At 44.7% G+C, this 19772-nt stretch overlaps 1 protein-coding gene across 2 annotated transcripts in view; it reads left to right on the forward strand.

Annotated features, from left to right (window-relative positions):
• Positions 1–19772, forward strand: part of sh3d19 (SH3 domain containing 19) — a 144934-nt gene that overhangs the window by 29118 nt on the left and 96044 nt on the right. For both annotated transcript variants that reach the window (XM_033017641.1, XM_033017651.1), the window contains exon 2: positions 12193–12238. In XM_033017641.1, the coding sequence (XP_032873532.1) occupies positions 12193–12238 (46 nt within the window). The remainder of the gene's footprint in view (positions 1–12192; positions 12239–19772) is intronic.

Consider the following 19772-nt stretch of genomic DNA (forward strand, 5'->3'; position numbering starts at 1 on the left):
CATGTTAAAAAAACACCAAAAACCCCCCACCTCTGCCCAGGGGAAATGACTGTGGCTGTTTACCTCATCTATGCCCCTTATGACTTTATATACCCCTATAAGATCACCACTCGGCCTCCTCTGTACCAGGAAAAAAAGTCCTAGTCTATCTAGCCCAAGGGTTCCCAACCTGGGGTAGATTTCGCCTACCTGGGGGGTAAATTTGTTGATTCTCAATTTGTACATATTTTTTCTCATTGACTGACTGTGTTTGGTTCTGGTATACCAGTGGTATCTGTTCATCATTAGTTGTTCATAAATAAATGAAATAACATTGTTATGTGCTATTAAAGTTGCCAGGGGTAAACAGGACGGAAAAGGTTGGGAACTCCTGATCTTGCCTCTCTAACTCAAGCTCCCCCGTCCCCTTAACATTCTCGTAAAACTTTTTTCCACCTTTTCCAGTTTATTGACATCCTTTTTATTGCAGGGAAACCAGAACTGTTCACAATTCTATAAAAGATGTAAAGTGATGGAGTAACTCAGTGGGTCAGGCAGCATCTTCTGGAGAACATGGATAAGTGACGTTTTGAATCAGGACCATTCTTCAGAATAAATGTGATGGTGTGGTGGTGGGTGGGGGGGGGAAGCTGGGTAAAGGAGGGACAGGACAAAGCCTGGATATAGGTGAGGGTTACAATTGATAGGTAAATGGTTGGACAAAGGCCAGAGAAGAATAGGGATTTAAGAGTTTAGTTGTATAAAATTGGGGCATTCAATGTTCATACCGTAGGTTGTAAGCTACCCAAGTGGTTTGTGTCTACTGTTCACAGGATGGGTAGTCCTGTTATAATGTATGTTTCATAATTGGGAACCTTATTTGCAATACAAGGGCATAATTGGTTATAACATGATTTTGATTGCATCTAGGCAACCACTTAAAAGTTACTTTGGAAATTGACAAGCAGAAAAAAAGCTGTCCAGAATTTAAACAGAAGCAACAAAAAAAAAAAAACTGTTTCCATGTAACCTCCTTGCAGTAATCTGATACCATTGCTTAAGAACGCAGCTGTTACTCAACCATGGGTGGCCCAAGAAGCAATTGCTTCTATTTATACTTAAGCAAAGATACTCTATTTACCAATATAACATCAAACCTCTTTGGTGTATTTGGACTGCAGTAACAAAAATAAACTTGCTGCCATATTAAAATCCTTCATTTTGGAAAATCCTGTAAGAAAATGTAATTTTGTTATTGTAAATTTATGACTTTCAAGCCCCTAACCCATCTCCATTGACACAATTCTCTTTGTAACAAAATTTTCTGTAACACGAGGTTTCTTAGTGTTATTGTGTTATCGCAGAACTCCCTGTGCTCCAAATACGGCCTGAATAAATTCTTAACAAATTCATGGCATCCTAAGTCCTGTACTCGATACACTTAGCCAGCGTTCCTCAACCTTGCGGAACCTTTGAAATAATTTTCATCTCAGGGAACCCCTACATAAAAATCATTATATATCTTTATTAATCTCTTTCTTTCTCCTTCATAAACTTAAAGTTCATAAGGCAAACATACTATATTTTTCTGATAACTGGTTTAAGCAAAAAATAACATGATTTTAGACATAAACATTTTTTAAAATTCTCATAACCTCCCTAAATGATTGGTCTAAAAATGACTAAATAACGTGGGTGAATGAAGGACTGTACCTGCACGCCAGGACGCACAGACAGGACTGATGGAGACCGTGCATGTGTCTACTCGAGTGAGTCACTATGCATAGAGGTGGGCTGTAGAGGCTTTGCAGGATGCTCACTCTGCAAAGTCCTCAATCAGTTGGGCATTACGGGGCTGGCAAAGAAGAGGGCCATTCAATCCGCAAGCTGCTGGGACGCAAGTCGGGGCTTGATCAACCCCGGCTGGGTCGCCTGGGCGAGGGTGTCTGATGTTGTGACGCCCGAAACACCCGATGACCCCAGGTCACATCACTAAGGATGCGTCCCAGCACATCTAGAAGTATGTTTCACACAATGATACACAAATCCACCACGTACAGCTCCCGACCACTAAAGGCCGTGTCACATTGGCGCCGAATAGATGACGCTAAATATGACGTTGCTAAACAGACATCGCTAAATATGCCGTACACATACAATAAAATTACGAATATGAAATTAAATACAAAAATGACTCCAAAATGCATTTACATATGATTAGCCTATTGATCACTATTTCTCTCGGAACCCCTAGCGACCTCTAGCGGAACCCTAGCGTTCCGGGGAACCCCAGTTGAGAAACGCTGCCCTAACCGATGAAGGCAAATGTGTCAGGAGCCTTCTTCACCAGCCTGTCCACCTCTGTCACCACTTTCACAGAACTATGCATTGCACCCCTCATGTTCTCTGTTCTACAACACTCCCCAGGGCCCAACCGTTTACTGTCTATGCCCTTTAACACACAACTCTTTGTGCTGCTCCGTTTCTGGATCCTCCAAATTAATTTCTCCCCTGTTTCTGGCTCTGCCCTTTTCCACAAAGACCAGAACTCGTGAAATGTATTTTGCTTGCCCTCTTGAACCATTTTAAGATGCCCTTAACCCTTTTCTCTTTTATGAGCTATTAGTCATCTGCCCTTAACCCCTGGTGGCTCAGTGTGAAATCGTTTAGTGCCCCTCCAGCACGCTGCCTAGGGATGTTGAACTGCTGATTTATCTCTTTAGCTGAGATGAGATTGTGCGCAGGTTTCTGCACAAACACATTAGTGTATAGCCAAGGACAACAGCTCCCATTAAGCGAGCATCAGGAGGAATCTGTGACTGGCAGTGCCAAAAAGGCTTCTCTATGTTTAAAAAAATGTTACAACTCATTTGAGTCTGTCGACTGCAACTTTTCATTTCCCTGTCCTGCAAACTTTAAAAACGTTGATTGATTAATTACAAATTGATACTGTCTTTTGTAACTGATGCGTTAATTGCTAGGAATTAAAGCTGAATTTCCATAATTGTGGATGCTTGTAACTAAATTTAATGTCATCTGTTGCGACTTGCAATTTGTGGGTATAGTCGGTGTTGTATAAGGGAATTACGGGGAAAGTTTGTGGATGCTTCAGATTGGGATAGTTATGAATATTTAATTAATTTATTTAATGCGAGATATGCTGAGGTATTGTTTCTGACCAGAGTTAGGGAGTTTGGAAGAAGACTGAAAAGCAGGACTTCTAGGGTGGTTATCTCTGGATTGCTTCCAGAACCTCGTGCTAGTGAGAACAGGAACAGGGAGATGGGGGGTCTTGATGTGTGGCTGAGGGGCTGGTGCAGGGAGCAAGGATTTAGATTTAGAAACATAGAAAATAGTTGCAGGAGGAGGCCATTCGGCCCTTCGAGCCAGCACCGCCATTCATTGTGATCATGGCTGGGAAAATCAGGTTGGTACTGAACCCCAAGAAAGGGAGTTTGTGGAGTGCCTCCGTGATGGATTCTTAGAGCAGCTTGTACTGGAGCCTACCAGGGAGAAGGCAATTCTGGATTTAGTGTTGTGTAATGAACCGGATTTGATAAAGGGAACTTGAGGTTAAGGAGCCATTAGGAGGTAGTGACCATAATATGATGTTTTAATCTACAATTGGAGAGGGAAAAGGGTAAATCGGAGGTGTCAGTATCACAGTTGAACAAAGGGGACTATGGAGCCATGAGGGAGGAACTGGCCAATGTTGACTGGAAAGGGACCCTAGCAGGAATGACAGTGGAACAACAATGGCAGGTATTTCTGAGAATAATACAGAAGGTGCAGGATCAGTTCATTCCAAAGAGGAAGAAAGATTCCAAGGGGAGTAATGGGGCTTTTTCACGGGGCGACTTGACGCAAGAGTTAACCAGAGTTTAACATCGTGGGAACCTCGTGCGATAACAGTACGGCATACGGGACGAGACACATCTTCAGACTCAATTCCGATTAGGATGTCTGAAGAAGGGTTCCGATTTCGAATCCCCCCCCCCCCCCCCCCCCCCCCCAACTCCCACCCACACACACAAATGCTGGAGAAACTCAGCGGGTGCAGCAGCATCTATGGAACGAAGGAAATAGGCAACGATTCGGCCCGAAAAGTTGCCTATTTCTTGTGCATGTGTCGGAAGGAACAGCAGGTGCCGGTTTAAAGAGAATGCTGGAGTAACTCGATGGCAGGCAGCATCTCTGGGGAGAAGGAATGGGTGACATTTCGGGTCGAGACCCTTCTGATATGCTGCTTGTCCCGCTGAGCTACATGTTGTGTCTATCTTCGTTTTAATCCAGCATCTGCAGTTCCTTCCTGGCCGAACCCGATTGAAAGATGAGAGGCTGGGCGATAGAGCACTGGGTGTGACAAGGATCAGGCTTCAGTAAGCAAAGTAAAGAGAGGTGGCAACGTTATGGAAATGAAGCGGGTAATCCGAGTGATGGCGAGACGGTATCCTCTAATGTGTCGGGAAGAACTGTAGATGTTGGTTTGCGCCGATGATAGACACAGTAATACTGGAGACAGACATAAAATACTGGACGGGCAGCATCTGGATAAAAGGAATGGGTGACGTTTCGGGACGAGGCTCTGAAGAAGGGTCTCGAACCGAAACGTCACACATTCCTTCTCTCCAGAGATGCTGCCCGTCCCACTGTGTTACTCCAGCATTTCGTGTCTATCTTCCGTATGCTCTGTGATGGTCATCTCGGAGTCAAGTGGCAACTCTGGTCTGTAGACACGAGGAACTGCAGACGCAGGAATCACGAGCATAACACAGAGCGTTGGACGAGCCTGACCCTTTGAGTTCCTCCATCATTTTGTGTTGAAGTCAGGTCTGGACATTGCTTGGCTCAGTCTCAGGTGCCGGCTAACTAGGAAGGTAGAGTCAAAGTCCAGCACTAACACTCAAGAAATAACGTTTGCGGCCTGATGTTCCCAATATTTAATTGAAATCATTAATAAAGTAAATAAATAGATACCGGTCTAATCAGTATCTACGGGATTGGACAGGCTAGATGCAGGAAGAATGTTCCCGATGTTGGGGGACTCCAGAACCAGGGTCCCAGTTTTACAGTCTTCATTTACTGGCGGCGGGTGTCTGTCACTGAAACAGGCAGGTGAGATTTCTCATCCACCTTGTGTGTGCCTCTCTCTCTCTCTCCCTCCCTCCCTCTTACACAGGCTGAGAGACTCTGCCTCTGTGAGTGTACGTCTCTTTCTCCCCCTCTCCCACACACAGTAAGACCGAGGTACTGTGCTCAGTCCATCTGTGTCTCCCACATACACAGTAAAACATGTCTCCAATTGAGCCAATTCAACCAAGGGAGGATATTTATAGTGTGTGAAAAAAAAGTGACATCATTTGTGCCACGTGATGATTTAACAACACTTCACAATGTTCATTCAAGATTTAACGGGAAAGCTCGGGAGACGGACAAGTCACTCGCACAAATAACAGAAATGCCGAGTACCGTGGGAACTCTTTATCTACCCCCCGTTATATCGTGTGATATCGTGCTAGACCACGACCACTTCACTCTGGTAACATCTTGCGTCAAGTCGCCCCGTGAAAAAGCCGCATAAGGGGCGACCGTGGCTGACAAGGGACGTCAGGGACAGTATAAAAATAAAAGAGAAGAAATACAACATAGCAAAGATGAACGGGAAGCCAGAGGATTGGGTAATGTTTAAAGAGCAACAGAAGATAACTAAAAAGGCAATAGGGGAGAAAAGATGAGGTACGAAGGTAAGCTAGCCAAGAATATAAAGGAGGATAGTAAAAGCTTCTTTAGGTATGTGAAGAAGAAAAAATTAGTTAAGACCAAAGTTGGACCCTTGAAGACTGAAAAAGGTGAATTTATTATGGGGAACAAGGAAATGGCAGACGAGTTGAACAGCTACTTTGGATCCGTCTTCACTAAGGAGGACACAAACAATCTTCCTGATGTACTAGTGGCCAGAGGATCTGGAGGAACTGAAGGAAATCCACATTAGGCAGGAAATGGTGTTGGGTAGACTGATGGGACTGAAGGTTGATAAATCCCCAGAGCCTGATGGTTTGCATCCCAGGGTACTTAAGGAAGTGGCTTTAGAAATTGTGGACGCATTGGTGATCATTTCCCAATGTTCTATAGATTCTGGATCAGTTCCTGTGGATTGGAGGGTAGCTAATGTTATACCACTTTTTAAGAAAGGCGGGAGAGAGAAAACAGGGAATTATAGACCAGTTCGCCAGACATCGGTGGTGGGGAAGTTGCTGGAGTCAATTATAAAAGATGAGATAGCCGAACATTTGGATAGCAGTGACAGGATCGGTCCGAGCCAGCATGGATTTACGAAGGGGAAATCATGCTTCACTAATCTTCTGGAATCTTTTGAGGATGTAACTAGGAAAATGGACAAGAGGGAGCCAGTGGATGTACTGTACCTGGACTTTCAGAAAGCATTTGATAAGGTCCCACATAGGAGATTAGTGGGCAAAATTAGGGCACATGGTATTGGGGGTAGAGTGTTGACATGGATAGAAAATTGGTTGGCAGATAGGAAACAAAGAGTAGGGATTAACGAGTCCCTTTCAGAATGGCAGGCAGTGACTAGTGGGGTACTAGTCACTGCCTGTCATTCCGATTAAGGGATTTAGATGAAGGGATTCAAAGTAACATTAGCAAATTTGCAGATGACACAAAGCTGGGTGGCAGTGTGAACTGTGAGGAGGATGCTATGAGAATGCAGGGTGACTTGGACCGGTTAGATGAGTGGGCTGATGTATGGCAGATGCAGTTTAATGTGGATAAATGTGAGGTTATCCACTTTGATAGCAAAAACAGGAAGGCAGATTACTATCTAAATGGTGTCAAGTTGGGAAAAGGGGAAGTACAACGGGATCTGGGGGGTTCTTGTTCATCAGTCAATTAAAGTAAGCATGCAGGTACAGCAGCCAGTGAAGAAAGCGAATGGCATGTTGGCCTTTATATGAGGAGTTGAGTATAGGAGCAAAGTGGTCCTTCTCCAGTTGTATAGGGCCCCAGTGAGACCACACGTGGAGTATTGTGTGCAGTTTTGGTCTCCTAATTTGAGGAAGGACATTCTTGCTATTGAGGGAGTGCAGCGTAGGTTTATCAGATTCAGATCTCAGATTCAGATTCAGATTCAACTTTAATTGTCATTGTCCGTGTACAGTACAGAGACAACGAAATGCAGTTATCATCTCCCAGGAAGAGCGACATAGCATATGATTTGAATAAATATTTACATTAGCATATATACAGACATAGTGTTTTTCCTGTGGGAGGAGTGTCCGGGGGGGGGGGGGGGGGGGATTGGCAGTCACCGAGGTACGTTGTTGAGTAGTGACAGCCGCCGGGAAGAAGCTGTTCCTGGACCTGCTGGTCCGGCAACGGAGAGACCTGTAGCGCCTCCCGGATGGTAGGAGGGTAAACAGTCCATGGTTGGGGTGAGAGCAGTCCTTGGCGATGCTGAGCGCCCTCCGCAGACAACGCTTGCTTTGGACAGACTCTATGGAGGGGAGCGAGGAACCGGTGATGCGTTGGGCAATTTTCACCACCCTCTGCAATGCCTTCCGGTCGGAGACAGAGCAGTTGCCATACCATACTGTGATACAGTTGGTAAGGATGCTCTCGATGGTGCAGCGGTAGAAGTTCACCAGGATCTGAGGAGACAGATGGACCTTCTTCAGTCTCCTCAGGAAGAAGAGACGCTGGTGAGCCTTCTTGATCAGAGTTGAGGTATTGTGGGTCCAAGAGAGGTCATCGGAGATGTTAACACCCAGGAACCTGAAGCTAGAAACACGTTCCACCTCCGTCCCGTTAATGTGGATGGGGGTGTGCATGCCGCTCCTGGACTTCCTGAAGTCTACAATGAGCTCCTTGGTCTTCTTGGAGTTAAGGGCCAGGTTGTTGTCAGCGCACCATGCTGCTAAGTGCTGGACCTCCTCCCTGTAGGCCGACTCATCGTTGTTGCTGATGAGGCCAATCACCGTTGTATCATCTGCATACTTGATGATGGTGTTAGTACCATGTACAGGTGTGCAGTCGTAGGTGAAGAGGGAGTAGAGGAGGGGGCTCAGCACACAGCCCTGTTCAGGGTGAGGGTTGAAGAGGTGTGCTTGTCTAACCTAACAGAATGTGGTCTGTTGGTTAGAAAGTCCAGTATCCAGTTGCAGAGGGAGGGGTCGATGCCCAGGTTACCGAGTTTGGTGATCAGTTTAGATGGTATAATGGTGTTGAATGCTGAGCTGTAATCGATGAACAGCATTCTTACGTAAGTGTCTCTGTTGTCGAGGTGGGAGAGGGCGGAGTGAAGTGCCGTTGAGATGGCATCCTCCGTACTCCTGTTCTTGCGGTAGGCAAACTGATAGGGATCCAGTGTGGGGGGTAGGCAGCTTTTGAGGTGTGCCAGGACCAGCCTCTCGAAGCACTTGGTGATGATGGGAGTAAGTGCAACTGGGCAGAAGTCGTTGAGGCTTGCCGCAGTGGAGTGTTTTGGCACTAGCACGATGGAGGTGGTTTTAAGGCACATGGGGACAACTGCTTGGGCAAGTGACAGGTTGAAGATGTCAGTCCAGACGTCTGTCAGCTGCGCAGCACAGGCCCTGAGCACGCGCCCGGGGATGCCGTCAGGGCCAGCAGCCTTACGTGCATTAGTCCTACTCAGTGCCACGTATACGTCGTAGGGGGTGAGTGTGAGGGGTTGGTGATCGGCAGGGAGCACAGCCTTGATGGCTGTCTCTAGATTGTCCCTGTCGAAGCGGCCATAGAAGTGATTAAGCTCCTCAAGGAAGGAGGCGTCGCTGGATGTGGGGGTGGTGTTGGAGGGTCTGTAGTCCGTGATGGCCTGGATGCCTTGCCACATGCGTCGGGGGTCGGAGTTGTTGTTGAAGTGCTCCTCAATCCTGAGCTTATGGCAGTGCTTGGCCTTCTTGATGCCCCTCTTCAGGTTAGCCCTGGATGAGCTGTAGGCTCGAGCATCGCCTGTCCTCGCTGTTCATCCATGGCTTCTGATTCGGGAATATGGTCACCTGTTTGAGTGAGGTGACACTATTGATGGTGGAGTTTATAAAGTCCAGAATAGAGGATGTGTAGGAATCAATGTCCGTGTGGGAGTCAAGGGTGGCCTGGGCTGCAAACGCCTTCCAGTCAGTGTTTCCAAAACACTGCTGAAGTGTGAAGTCCGCTTCCTCTGACCAGACTTTAACTGTCCTCACAGTTGGTTTAACTCCAGGGATGGCGGGACTGTCATGTGCTGAGAGAATGGAGCGGCTGGGCTTGTACACTCTGGGATGAGAGGATGTCTTATTGAAACACACTAGAGGCTGGAAACATATTCCCTATGTTAAGAATAAGAGGTAAGACATTTAGAACGGAGATGAGGAAATACTTCTTCATAGAGAGAGGTGAGTCTGTGGTATTCTCTGCCTCAGAGAGTGGCGGAGGCTGGTTCTCTGGATACTTTCAAGAAAGAGCTTGATAGGGCTCTTAAAGATAGTGGAGTCAGGGAATATGGGGAGAAGGCCGGAACGGGGTACTGATTGTGGATGATCAGCCATAATCCCATTGTATGGCGGTGCTGACTCGAAGGGCCGAATGGCCTACTGCTGCATCTATTGTCTATCAGTTCATCTTGGGTCTCCTCTGGCTGAAAACATGTTGCTGGGTTGCTATACATGCTCCAACTCGCTCTCCAACCTAATTAAAAAATGCTCTTTGAAGTGACTGGAGACTAGCTTAATCTTCCCATTTCCTGTCTGAATATACACAGAGTGTTTATATGACCAGGCAGATATTAGGAGCTTGTTGTTTGGATTGTCTGTGTGTGATGTTAGTTGTGGTTTGTCCCTTTGGAAAGCTTCATGTATTGAAAGAATCCATTTAATAACACATCCTATGTAAAACACTAAGCCCTTTTTGCATTTATGTTTGCCATAACCTTCACCTCTTGGTATCCTGAATGACCTGGTTGGAACAAAGAAATAAACTATCATTGGATGTGGAACATTATTATTTTGTCATGGGTGCCTTGTGAATTTTGTATTTGATATCAACAGCACTTCTTTTTCATTTAGTACAGCAATTATTTAATTCTGAGGGCTATGCGTTTGCTTGCGATTTTTTATGGCAAAAGGGCCTGTCCCACCAGCATGCGACTCCATGCGGCAAGCGACTCCATACGGATCAAGCGACCTAACGTGGTCGCTTGATCCGTACGGCCTCGCGGGGCTGGTCCCACTTCGATCGCCGGAGCCCTATGGAGTTGTGCGGAGCTGGTCCCGACATCGCGCGGGGCTCCGAAAAACTGACCGTGTTCAAAAATTCCACGCGGCAACGGCCTGCCGGCCCGCAGCCGCCTCGACACCGTACGCACCGCCCCGACGGGCATACGCAGCGTCTCGACGCCGTACATCACGCGCAAACTTCCCGCGGACTTCGCTCGAACTTCACGCCACTCACTCGACCTCCGCGCGGCCCACGCTTCCGGTTTGGTCGCGCTCGCCGCATGCAGGTCGCATGCTCGTGGGACAGGCTCTAAACAGAGTTAACATAAGGTGTGGACCTCATTTTCCTCGTGTATCATTTGTGCTTTCATCTTCTGTTCACTAGAGGTAGGGCGTTTGCTGCCTTCCATCAAATACGAAGCAATACAGGCACATTGTTGAAGTCTGGCGTTCAAGTTTGTAACTTCAGTTGTTTTTTTGAATTACTGCCAATTATGTTGTCCTGTGGCCTGTGCGATTTGCTGCTTTTCTCCAGGGTAGAGATTGTGTTTTCTATCAATGATTCTCCTGAAGCTGTAGTTACTGGAGTAATAACAGCGAAGGGAGGTAAGATGCTAGGAGAGATTGGAATGTGCATGATGTTGCTGCCACACCAAGACATAGAAGCAGAAATGCACTAACTTGCGTTTGTCGGGATCATAGATCTGATTTGAAACACTGTTTTACAACGATAAGTCAGTGTCAGTGGTTATTACAAACATTATTTGCACCAACTTTTTATGTAGCAAGATCATTCAGATAATGATTGTGAATATTCTAAGCACCGATTGTGCTCTGATATATCAGACAAGTTGATGTGTTGTTTTACAACAATAGATTTATGTTATAAACTTTCTTTGTGGGGACATAATGACACATTTCTGTAATTTTCCAAGCCGCCACAATTCCTAATGGTGTAATTCCCAATGTTTTGGCACCAGAAAAAGAATGCATGCTGTTTGACTCATTGGAGAATCTATACATCAACGCATTGCCTGGAGAAATTTGTTCCGTTCTATTCTTGGAAAATAAAAATTAACTGCAGTTGCTGGAAAATTTGAAATAAAACAGAAAATGCTGGCAAAACTCAGCAGGACTGACTTTTACATTTCATGAATCTGATCTGGAGCAAATGCTTTTGAAATGTGTAACAATGGTACATCAAAAGATTATGTTTAAACAGGTGGATTAGAGTAGCTTCAGGATTTGGAGATATGTGGCAACTCCTGAGCAATGTGATTCCAATACTACAGGAAAGAAGGAATATTGATCGGTCACATCCAAACATTGAAGATCCAAAATTTTTTTGTTAACTTTGTTTGAATGTGGAATTGTGAGATTACTGGGGTAGATTTTTAATCTGAGTGGTGGTCTAAATCTGGTAATTGCAAATCATCGGGACTATCGTGAAGGGGGGGGGGGGGGGGGAGGGATGGAAGGGGGAGGGATGGAAGGGGTGGGGTTGGGGGGGGTGGGGGGGTGGACCCGGTGACCCGGTGTAGGGGGATTTCACTGTGCCTTAATAATAATAATAAAGTATTACATTCCATCTCTTTTTTTAAATGTCTTTCTACGCATCAAAATCTGTCTTTGAACTGCTTTCAAAAAATCCAAGTGATGCAGTAATGTTGCATGCAGCCACTCTTGGCACAATAACCTCTGATGAAAGGTCTTCAATCTGAAATGTCTAATTTTACACAAATAAATCAATCAGACATTAGATGCAGGTATTTTGTTTGTTCGGGAGGCTGTAAAGCACCAGTACGCTAATTTGATAATTACGGGGTTTACAATGCATCCTCTGTTGAAAGGGTTTAATAAAGTTGTTTCCTGAGTTTTCACACATGTATGCAGACTTACACACAGCTACTCGTATTCAATAAGCTGTTTGATAAGAGCGGCATAAATTGGCTAAATCCTAAATGCCTTTTTTTGTGATTTACAGGACGTTCCAATAGAAATAAACCAGACCAGTCATCCCGCAATTCTAGGTAAGCAACTGATTTCTTGGGGTGAATTAGATGAATATATGGAACAATGCTACAGTTTATTTTTCTGATTTCCACCATCTCCTTGGACAGTATTGGCCAAAAATATCACTGAAATAATTAAATATAATGATGATGCACAGAGGGAGCAAATTGAGCCGGGGGATACTGGGTTGAATTGGACTATGTTTTTAATTTTTGTTGGCTATGGTGTGGTAGATGCCAAATTAGAACTGTTTGTCCGTAGAAATATTTATATAAAATGCAACTTATTTATTTTAAAGTGTGAAACAAAAAAGATCCTCTCAGTTAGAAACATTTCAAATTTAGCACAGGAGAAGCAAAGTATAGTCTGATAAGGGCTGATTCAGATTTAGTTTTGAATTAGGCAGATATGCTTTAGACCAAATAATGTGATTTTAAATAGGCTGATGTGTATTCTGCGTACCATTTTATTACTTGGAAATTATTCATTTCTATTTCTTAAAATGCAAAGGCACTTGTTATTAAAAAATAATAAGATTTCATCAGCTGCATAGAGCAAGAGCATTGATCTCATGCCTTACCCTAACCAGCTTCTGAACTTTTACAAAAAGTGATGATGTTAAGAGTCTAAAACAGGGGTGGGGAACCTGCGGCCTTCTAGGCCATTAAGTGCAGCCTTTTGAATGAATTCAAATTTTGTAGAACAAATCCTTTTATTTTTATTTAAGAAGGAACTGCAGATGCTGGAAAATCGAAGGTAGACAAAAATGCTGGAGAAACTCAGCGGGTGAGGCAGCATCTATCTATCAGGTCTGAATAAGGGTCTCGACCCGAAACGTCGCCTATTTCCTTTGCTCCATAGATGCTGCCTCACCCGCTGAGTTTCTCCAGCATTTTTGTCTACCTTTTATTTTTCTTAATATGTTTTTGTTCGTCTTTTATTATTTTTATTTAATCTTAATATGAACATATTTAAAATACCAAAGAGTAAAAGAAGATTCAACGAAATAATCCTCCCCGACTGAAGGCCACAATTAAAACATTAGTAAGTCATGAGGGCTATTTTAACAAAATAATGTATATTTTGAGGTACAGGTACACAACCTTTTATCCGAAAGCCTTGGGACCAGACACTTTTCGGATTTCGGAATTTTTCGGATTTCTGAATGGAAGATTTATAGCGAAGATGAGGTAGGTAGCGCGGGCGGCTTGAAAAGTCTGGAGCGGCTGCCTCCTCCCCGGAGACCGGGGAATCATTGTAAATCATTGCTTAAATGTTAGTCAGTTAGTTTGGAGGGATTTTATGTGGGGGGGGGGGGGGGGAAGGGGGAAACTTTAATTCTTAGTCCCCTACCTGGTCGGAGAGGCGGGGAGCGGGCAATGCCTTACCGGGTCGCCGTGCGGTAAGCTCCGGAGCGCTGTGGCCGCCGACTCCCAACACGGGAGTCGGCCACGCTGGATTTGGAGCGCCGCGCAGCCAGGGGTAGAGTTGCCGGGGTCGGAGCTCCAACCGGCGCCGCCCGCGGCCGGACGCCCGCAGCCCCCAGCTCCGCGATGTTGGGAGTCGGCGGCCACAGCGCTCCGGAGCTTACTGCATGGCGACCCGGTAAGGCATTACCCGCTCCCCGCCTCTCCGACCAGGTAGGGGACTAAGAATTAAAGTTTCCCCCTTCACCCCCCCCCCTTCACATAAAAGCCCTCCAAACTAACTGACTAACATTTAAGCAATGATTTACAGATGTTTAAGTGTCTCCCCGGTCTCCGGGGAGGAGGCAGCCGCTACAGTAGTACAGACCTGGGTTGACCGTGGGTCGTTTCGGGTCAGGTTTGGCGCCAAACGCGAGCTTTGGTGTGCAGACGACATCCTGGAAAAAATGTCCGGTTTTCGGAGCTTTTCGGTTCCCGGAACTCCGGATAAAAGGTTGTGCACCTGTATATCTAATTGAAGTTTCTTGGATGCGGCCTTATTAGATTACAGCTAACTTAATGCAGCATTCCAACATGAAAAGGTTCCCCACCCCTGGTTTAAAACAAATTAGATTTGTGTAACTAATGTCTTGCTCTTCTGGAAAGGCGGAAGCTACTGTGTTTCTGAACTCAAAGATGTGTTAGCAATGCAGATTCTTGGAGTAATTAGTTGTTTGATCTGTTGTCAGTTCACCTGTAGCATTGTGTTCCTCGTTGACTGGATGGCAATTGAACGTTTTGTAGTGACTTGGAGAAAGAGTATAAAGCGAAAAAATGGTAAATACACGCAACTGGTCTTCAAATTGGTTTCAGTTATGTCCACCTGCCCTATAAAGCATCTTGTGCACAAGAGAAGGTAGACAAAAAATGCTGGAGAAACTCAGTGGGTGAGGCAGCATCTATGGAGCGAAGGAAATAGGTGACGTTTCGGGTCAAGACCCTTCTTCGGAAGGAACTGCATCTGCGGTTCCTTCTTAAACTTGTGCACAAGAGAGATGGTTCGGCATAACTACGACACTGAAATGAATTGTTAGCCCAACATTCTTTTGTGACAATTGAATCTGCATTGATAGAGTCGAGAGCATTATCTTTTAAATCATGAATTATACCGAAACCAGTTGGGGAATACTTATTTTCAATAGTGTGGATCTTGCAAGTAATTGCCTACACACCTCAAAGTTCCAGAAGACCAGAGGACATTAGCCATGTCCATCTCAATAGTCACCACATAGGAATAGCAGTGAAAGGATCCACCAAGATAATGAAAGTAGAAATTGCTGGAAACACTAGCAGGTCTGGCAGCACCTGTAAAAGGAGAATCAGAGATAAAGTTTCAGGCTGAAAACCTTCATGAGAACTGGGAAATGAAGCAAAGTAATTTGCATAGAGCAAGAGCATTGATCTCATACCTTACCCTAACCAGCTTCTGAACTTTTACAAAAAGTGATGATGTCAAGTGTCTAAAACAGGGGTGGGGAACCTGCGGCCTTCTAGGCCATTAAGTGCAGCCTTTTGAATGAATTCAAATTTTGTAGAACAAATCCTTTTATTTTTATTTAAGAAGGAACTGCAGATGCTGGAAAATCGAAGGTAGTCAAAAATGCTGGAGAAACTCAGCGGGTGAGGCAGCATCTATCTATCAGGTCTGAAGAAGGGTCTCGACCCGAAACGTCGCCTATTTCCTTTGCTCCATAGATGCTGCCTCACCCGCTGAGTTTCTCCAGCATTTTTGTCTACCTTTTATTTTTCTTAATATGTTTTTGTTCGTCTTTTATTATTTTTATTTAATCTTAATATGAACATATTTAAAATACCAAAGAGTAAAAGAAGATTCAACGAAATAATCCTCCCCAACTGAAGGCCACAATTAAAACATTAGTAAGTCATGAGGGCTATTTTAACAAAATAATGTATATTTTGAGGTGCAGGTACACAACCTTTTATCCGAAAGCCTTGGGACCAGACACTTCTCGGATTTCGGAAATTTTTCGGATTTCCGAATGGAAGATTTATAGCGAAGATGAGGTAGGTAGCGCGGGCGGCTTGAAAAGTCTGGAGCGGTTGCCTCCTCCCCGGAGACCGGGGAATCATTGTAAATCATTGCTTAAATGTTAGTCAGTTAGTTTGGAGGGATTTTATGTGGTGGGGGGGGGGGGGGTGAAGGGGGAAACTTTAATTCTTAGTCCCCTACCTGGTTGGAGAGGCGGGGAGCGGGTAATGCCTTACCGGGTCGCCGTGTGGTAAGCTCCGGAGCGCTGTTGCCGCCGACTCCCAACATCGCGGAGCTGGGGCAGCGGGCGTCCGGCCGTGGGCGGCGCTGGATTTGGAGCGCCGTGCAGCCAGGGGTAGAGTTGCCGGGGTCGGAGCTACAACCGGCGCCGCCCGCGGCTGGACGCTCGCAGCCCCCAGCTCCGCGATGTTGGGAGTCGGCGGCCTCAGCGCTCCGGAGCTTACTGCACGGCGACCCGGTAAGGCATTGCCCGCTCCCCGCCTCTCCGACCAGGTAGGGGACTAAGAATTAAAGTTTCCCCCTTCACCCCCCCCCTTCACATAAAAGCCCTCCAAACTAACTGACTAACATTTAAGCAATGATTTACAGATGTTTAAGTGTCTCCCCGGTCTCCGGGGAGGAGGCAGCCGCTACAGTAGTACAGACCTGGGTTGACCGTGGGTCGTTTCGGGTCAAGTTTGGCGCCAAACGCGAGCTTTGGTGTGCAGACGACATCCTGGAAAAAATGTCCGGTTTTCGGAGCTTTTCGGTTCCCGGAACTCCGGATAAAAGGTTGTGCACCTGTATATCTAATTGAAGTTTCTTGGATGCGGCCTTATTAGATTACAGCTAACTTAATGCAGCATTCCAACATGAAAAGGTTCCCCACCCCTGGTTTAAAACAAATTAGATTTGTGTAACTAATGTCTTGCTCTTCTGGAAAGGCGGAAGCTACTGTGTTTCTGAACTCAAAGATGTGTTAGCAATGCAGATTCTTGGAGTAATTAGTTGTTTGATCTGTTGTCAGTTCACCTGTAGCATTGTGTTCCTCGTTGACTGGATGGCAATTGAACGTTTTGTAGTGACTTGGAGAAAGAGTATAAAGCGAAAAAATGGTAAAAACACGCAACTGGTCTTCAAATTGGTTTCAGTTATGTCCACCTGCCCTATAAAGCATCTTGTGCACAAGAGAAGGTAGACAAAAAATGCTGGAGAAACTCAGTGGGTGAGGCAGCATCTATGGAGCGAAGGAAATAGGTGACGTTTCGGGTCAAGACCCTTCTTCGGAAGGAACTGCATCTGCGGTTCCTTCTTAAACTTGTGCACAAGAGAGATGGTTCGGCATAACTACGACACTGAAATGAATTGTTAGCCCAACATTCTTTTGTGACAATTGAATCTGCATTGATAGAGTCGAGAGCATTATCTTTTAAATCATGAATTATACCGAAACCAGCTGGGGAATACTTATTTTCAATAGTGTGGATCTTGCAAGTAATTGCCTACACACCTCAAAAGTTCCAGAAGACCAGAGGACATTAGCCATGTCCATCTCAATAGTCACCACATAGGAATAGCAGTGAAAGGATCCACCAAGATAATGAAAGTAGAAATTGCTGGAAACACTAGCAGGTCTGGCAGCACCTGTAAAAGGAGAATCAGAGATAAAGTTTCAGGCTGAAAACCTTCATGAGAACTGGGAAATGAAGCAAAGTAATAATTTTAAATTGCGGAGAAGGTGGTAAAGGGCTGAATAAGATAAAGGAATTAGGGTGAGACGAGGGTTCCAGTGAGGATAAGCTGAGGAAGAATCTAGCCGGCAGATAGGTTAATGAGAGCAGTTAGAGAGAGGATATAAAACTTGTGAAATTATGCAATTAGAGAAAGAGAACGTGAGCAAAGGGATATAAAAGCTGGAGAGTGGTAGGACATGTCTATCGGGTTAGGCTGTGCTAATGGACAGAGTAAAACTAAACCAGGGTTACAGATTGATGACCAAGTGTTGAACTGGTCAGTTCGAAAAACCCCCCAGAGAAAAGTGGGTAATGTGCAAGTTCAAATTCAAGATTAACGCTGGAGGGCTATGACATGGCCCAGGGAGGAAATTAAGTTCTATTCCACAATCTTTTGCAGTGTCTCGTTACAACAGTGTAGGAGGCCACAGACATATTGGTCAATCTGAAATGGAGAATTCATGTGACTTTTAACTGGAAACTTGGGATCGCACTGGCAGATGACTTAAAGATGCTTGCCAAAGTAGTCACCTGCTGTACAAGTTGGTTTCTCCGGTGTAGGAGGGCACTCGTTGTTTGCAAAGTTATTGCATATGCCACTTGAACTGATTTGAGGAAATATTAATAGGTCCCGGCATTTCACGTAATGTAGTATTTTAACTGGATTGAAAATGTACATCTGTTCATTTTTATTATGTGCCGGTTTAATGTTTACATCATTCAGCCTGCAATTTAATTGATGGCAATTCTCCACGAAACCTGATTTGCTTGTTGAGTGGTGCCCATGCACACTGAAATCTTTGTCCCATGGAAAATTTAGAGAAACAAAATGTACACACACATCTGTGCCAACTGGCTGGAGCCCTTAATTTGACAGCATTTCAGTACATTTCTTTTACTGCAACGAAGAGTTTCAGTACCAATTAATGAATGGGTTAGATGGAGGCGATCCAAAGGAGTCAATCTGAAATCGCTGCCTTTATGGTGGAAGAAAGCAATCACTGCAACCACTTTTGAGTTCTGGCAGCATCGGGGAAAGATCAGAAAATACATTTTGGCTATGGATCACAGACAGGTATCACGTCATTACAAAATAAGCAGGGGGAGAGATGCAGAAATACACCACAGTCACACGTATTGAAAAGTAAATGGAATGTAACTGTGTTAAGTGACGAGCAGGAAATAGTGAAACGACCAAAGTGGCATTAAAAAGAAAGACATCAAAGAGTACAAAAAGTTCTTAATGAGACGCAGTGCGAATAGCTGAAGCAGTGGTGAAGGCCATGTAGGGCTGCTGGTCTAATTAAAAACCGGACATGCTTCAATGCTGAACTATTCTAGTTACATGAGTGAAGCTGGTTGACAGCAGATTTCCATGTCCTACTCTCATATTTTCAGATGTGAAAATGGGAACATTTTGAAATGGACAACAAACTGTTCATCACTCTGAGAAGGGTTTCCATCCAAAACATTGTCTGTCCTTCTCCCTCCACCAATGCTGTCTGGCCATCTGAGTTCCTCCAGTTGTTTGCTTTCTGCCCCTGAAATAGGTTATTGTTTTGCTGTCCAACTTTTTTTTTGGAACTGTTTATTTCCATTGTGGTGACATATTTTACCGCTCGTAACAATTGGAAACTTAACATCGTTAATGAAATTAATGGACTGCAAAGTACAGAGGATATCCCAAGTATTAATGTTCCTACATTAATGACAGATTATAAAAACATAGAAAATAGGTGCAGGAGTAGGGCATTCGGCCCTTCGAGCCAGCACCACCAATCAATATGATCACGACTGATCATCCAGAATCAGTATTGTGTTCCTGCTTTCTCCCCATATCCCTTGATTCCATTAACCCTAAGAGCCATATCTAACTCGAGCTTTATCAAGTCAAGTCAAGAGAGTTTATTGTCATGTGTCTCAGATAGGACAATGAAATATCTAACTCTCTCTTGAATACATCTGAAAACTGTTACATTGGTATGCTCTCAATTAGGGATAACACCTATATAACACCATATATCTATTTTACCGCTCAATATTCTATGTTCGCTCTTCTGGGTGAGATGCTAACTGCATTTCGTTGTCTCTGTACTGTGCACTGCACAATGACAATAAAGTTTGAATCTGAATCTGATCTGACAAGAGCCACAGTGAGATTGGAGTAGTGAGTATGAGTAGGAGTGGGAGTAGTGAGTAGTGAGTATGTCTAGATTGGGTATAGCCTTTGGAATTATTATAGTGATGAATTTCAGAAGGTTTCAGCACACCAGTTCCCATAAAGCACGTTGGGTTTGATTTTCTATTTAAAAAAAAAAAAAAAAGAGTTTTATACTATACGAAGGGTGTGATTAAGCTAGAG

This window comes from Amblyraja radiata, chromosome 1 (genome assembly GCF_010909765.2).
Source record: "Amblyraja radiata isolate CabotCenter1 chromosome 1, sAmbRad1.1.pri, whole genome shotgun sequence".
NCBI classification, from domain to species: Eukaryota; Metazoa; Chordata; class Chondrichthyes; order Rajiformes; family Rajidae; genus Amblyraja; species Amblyraja radiata.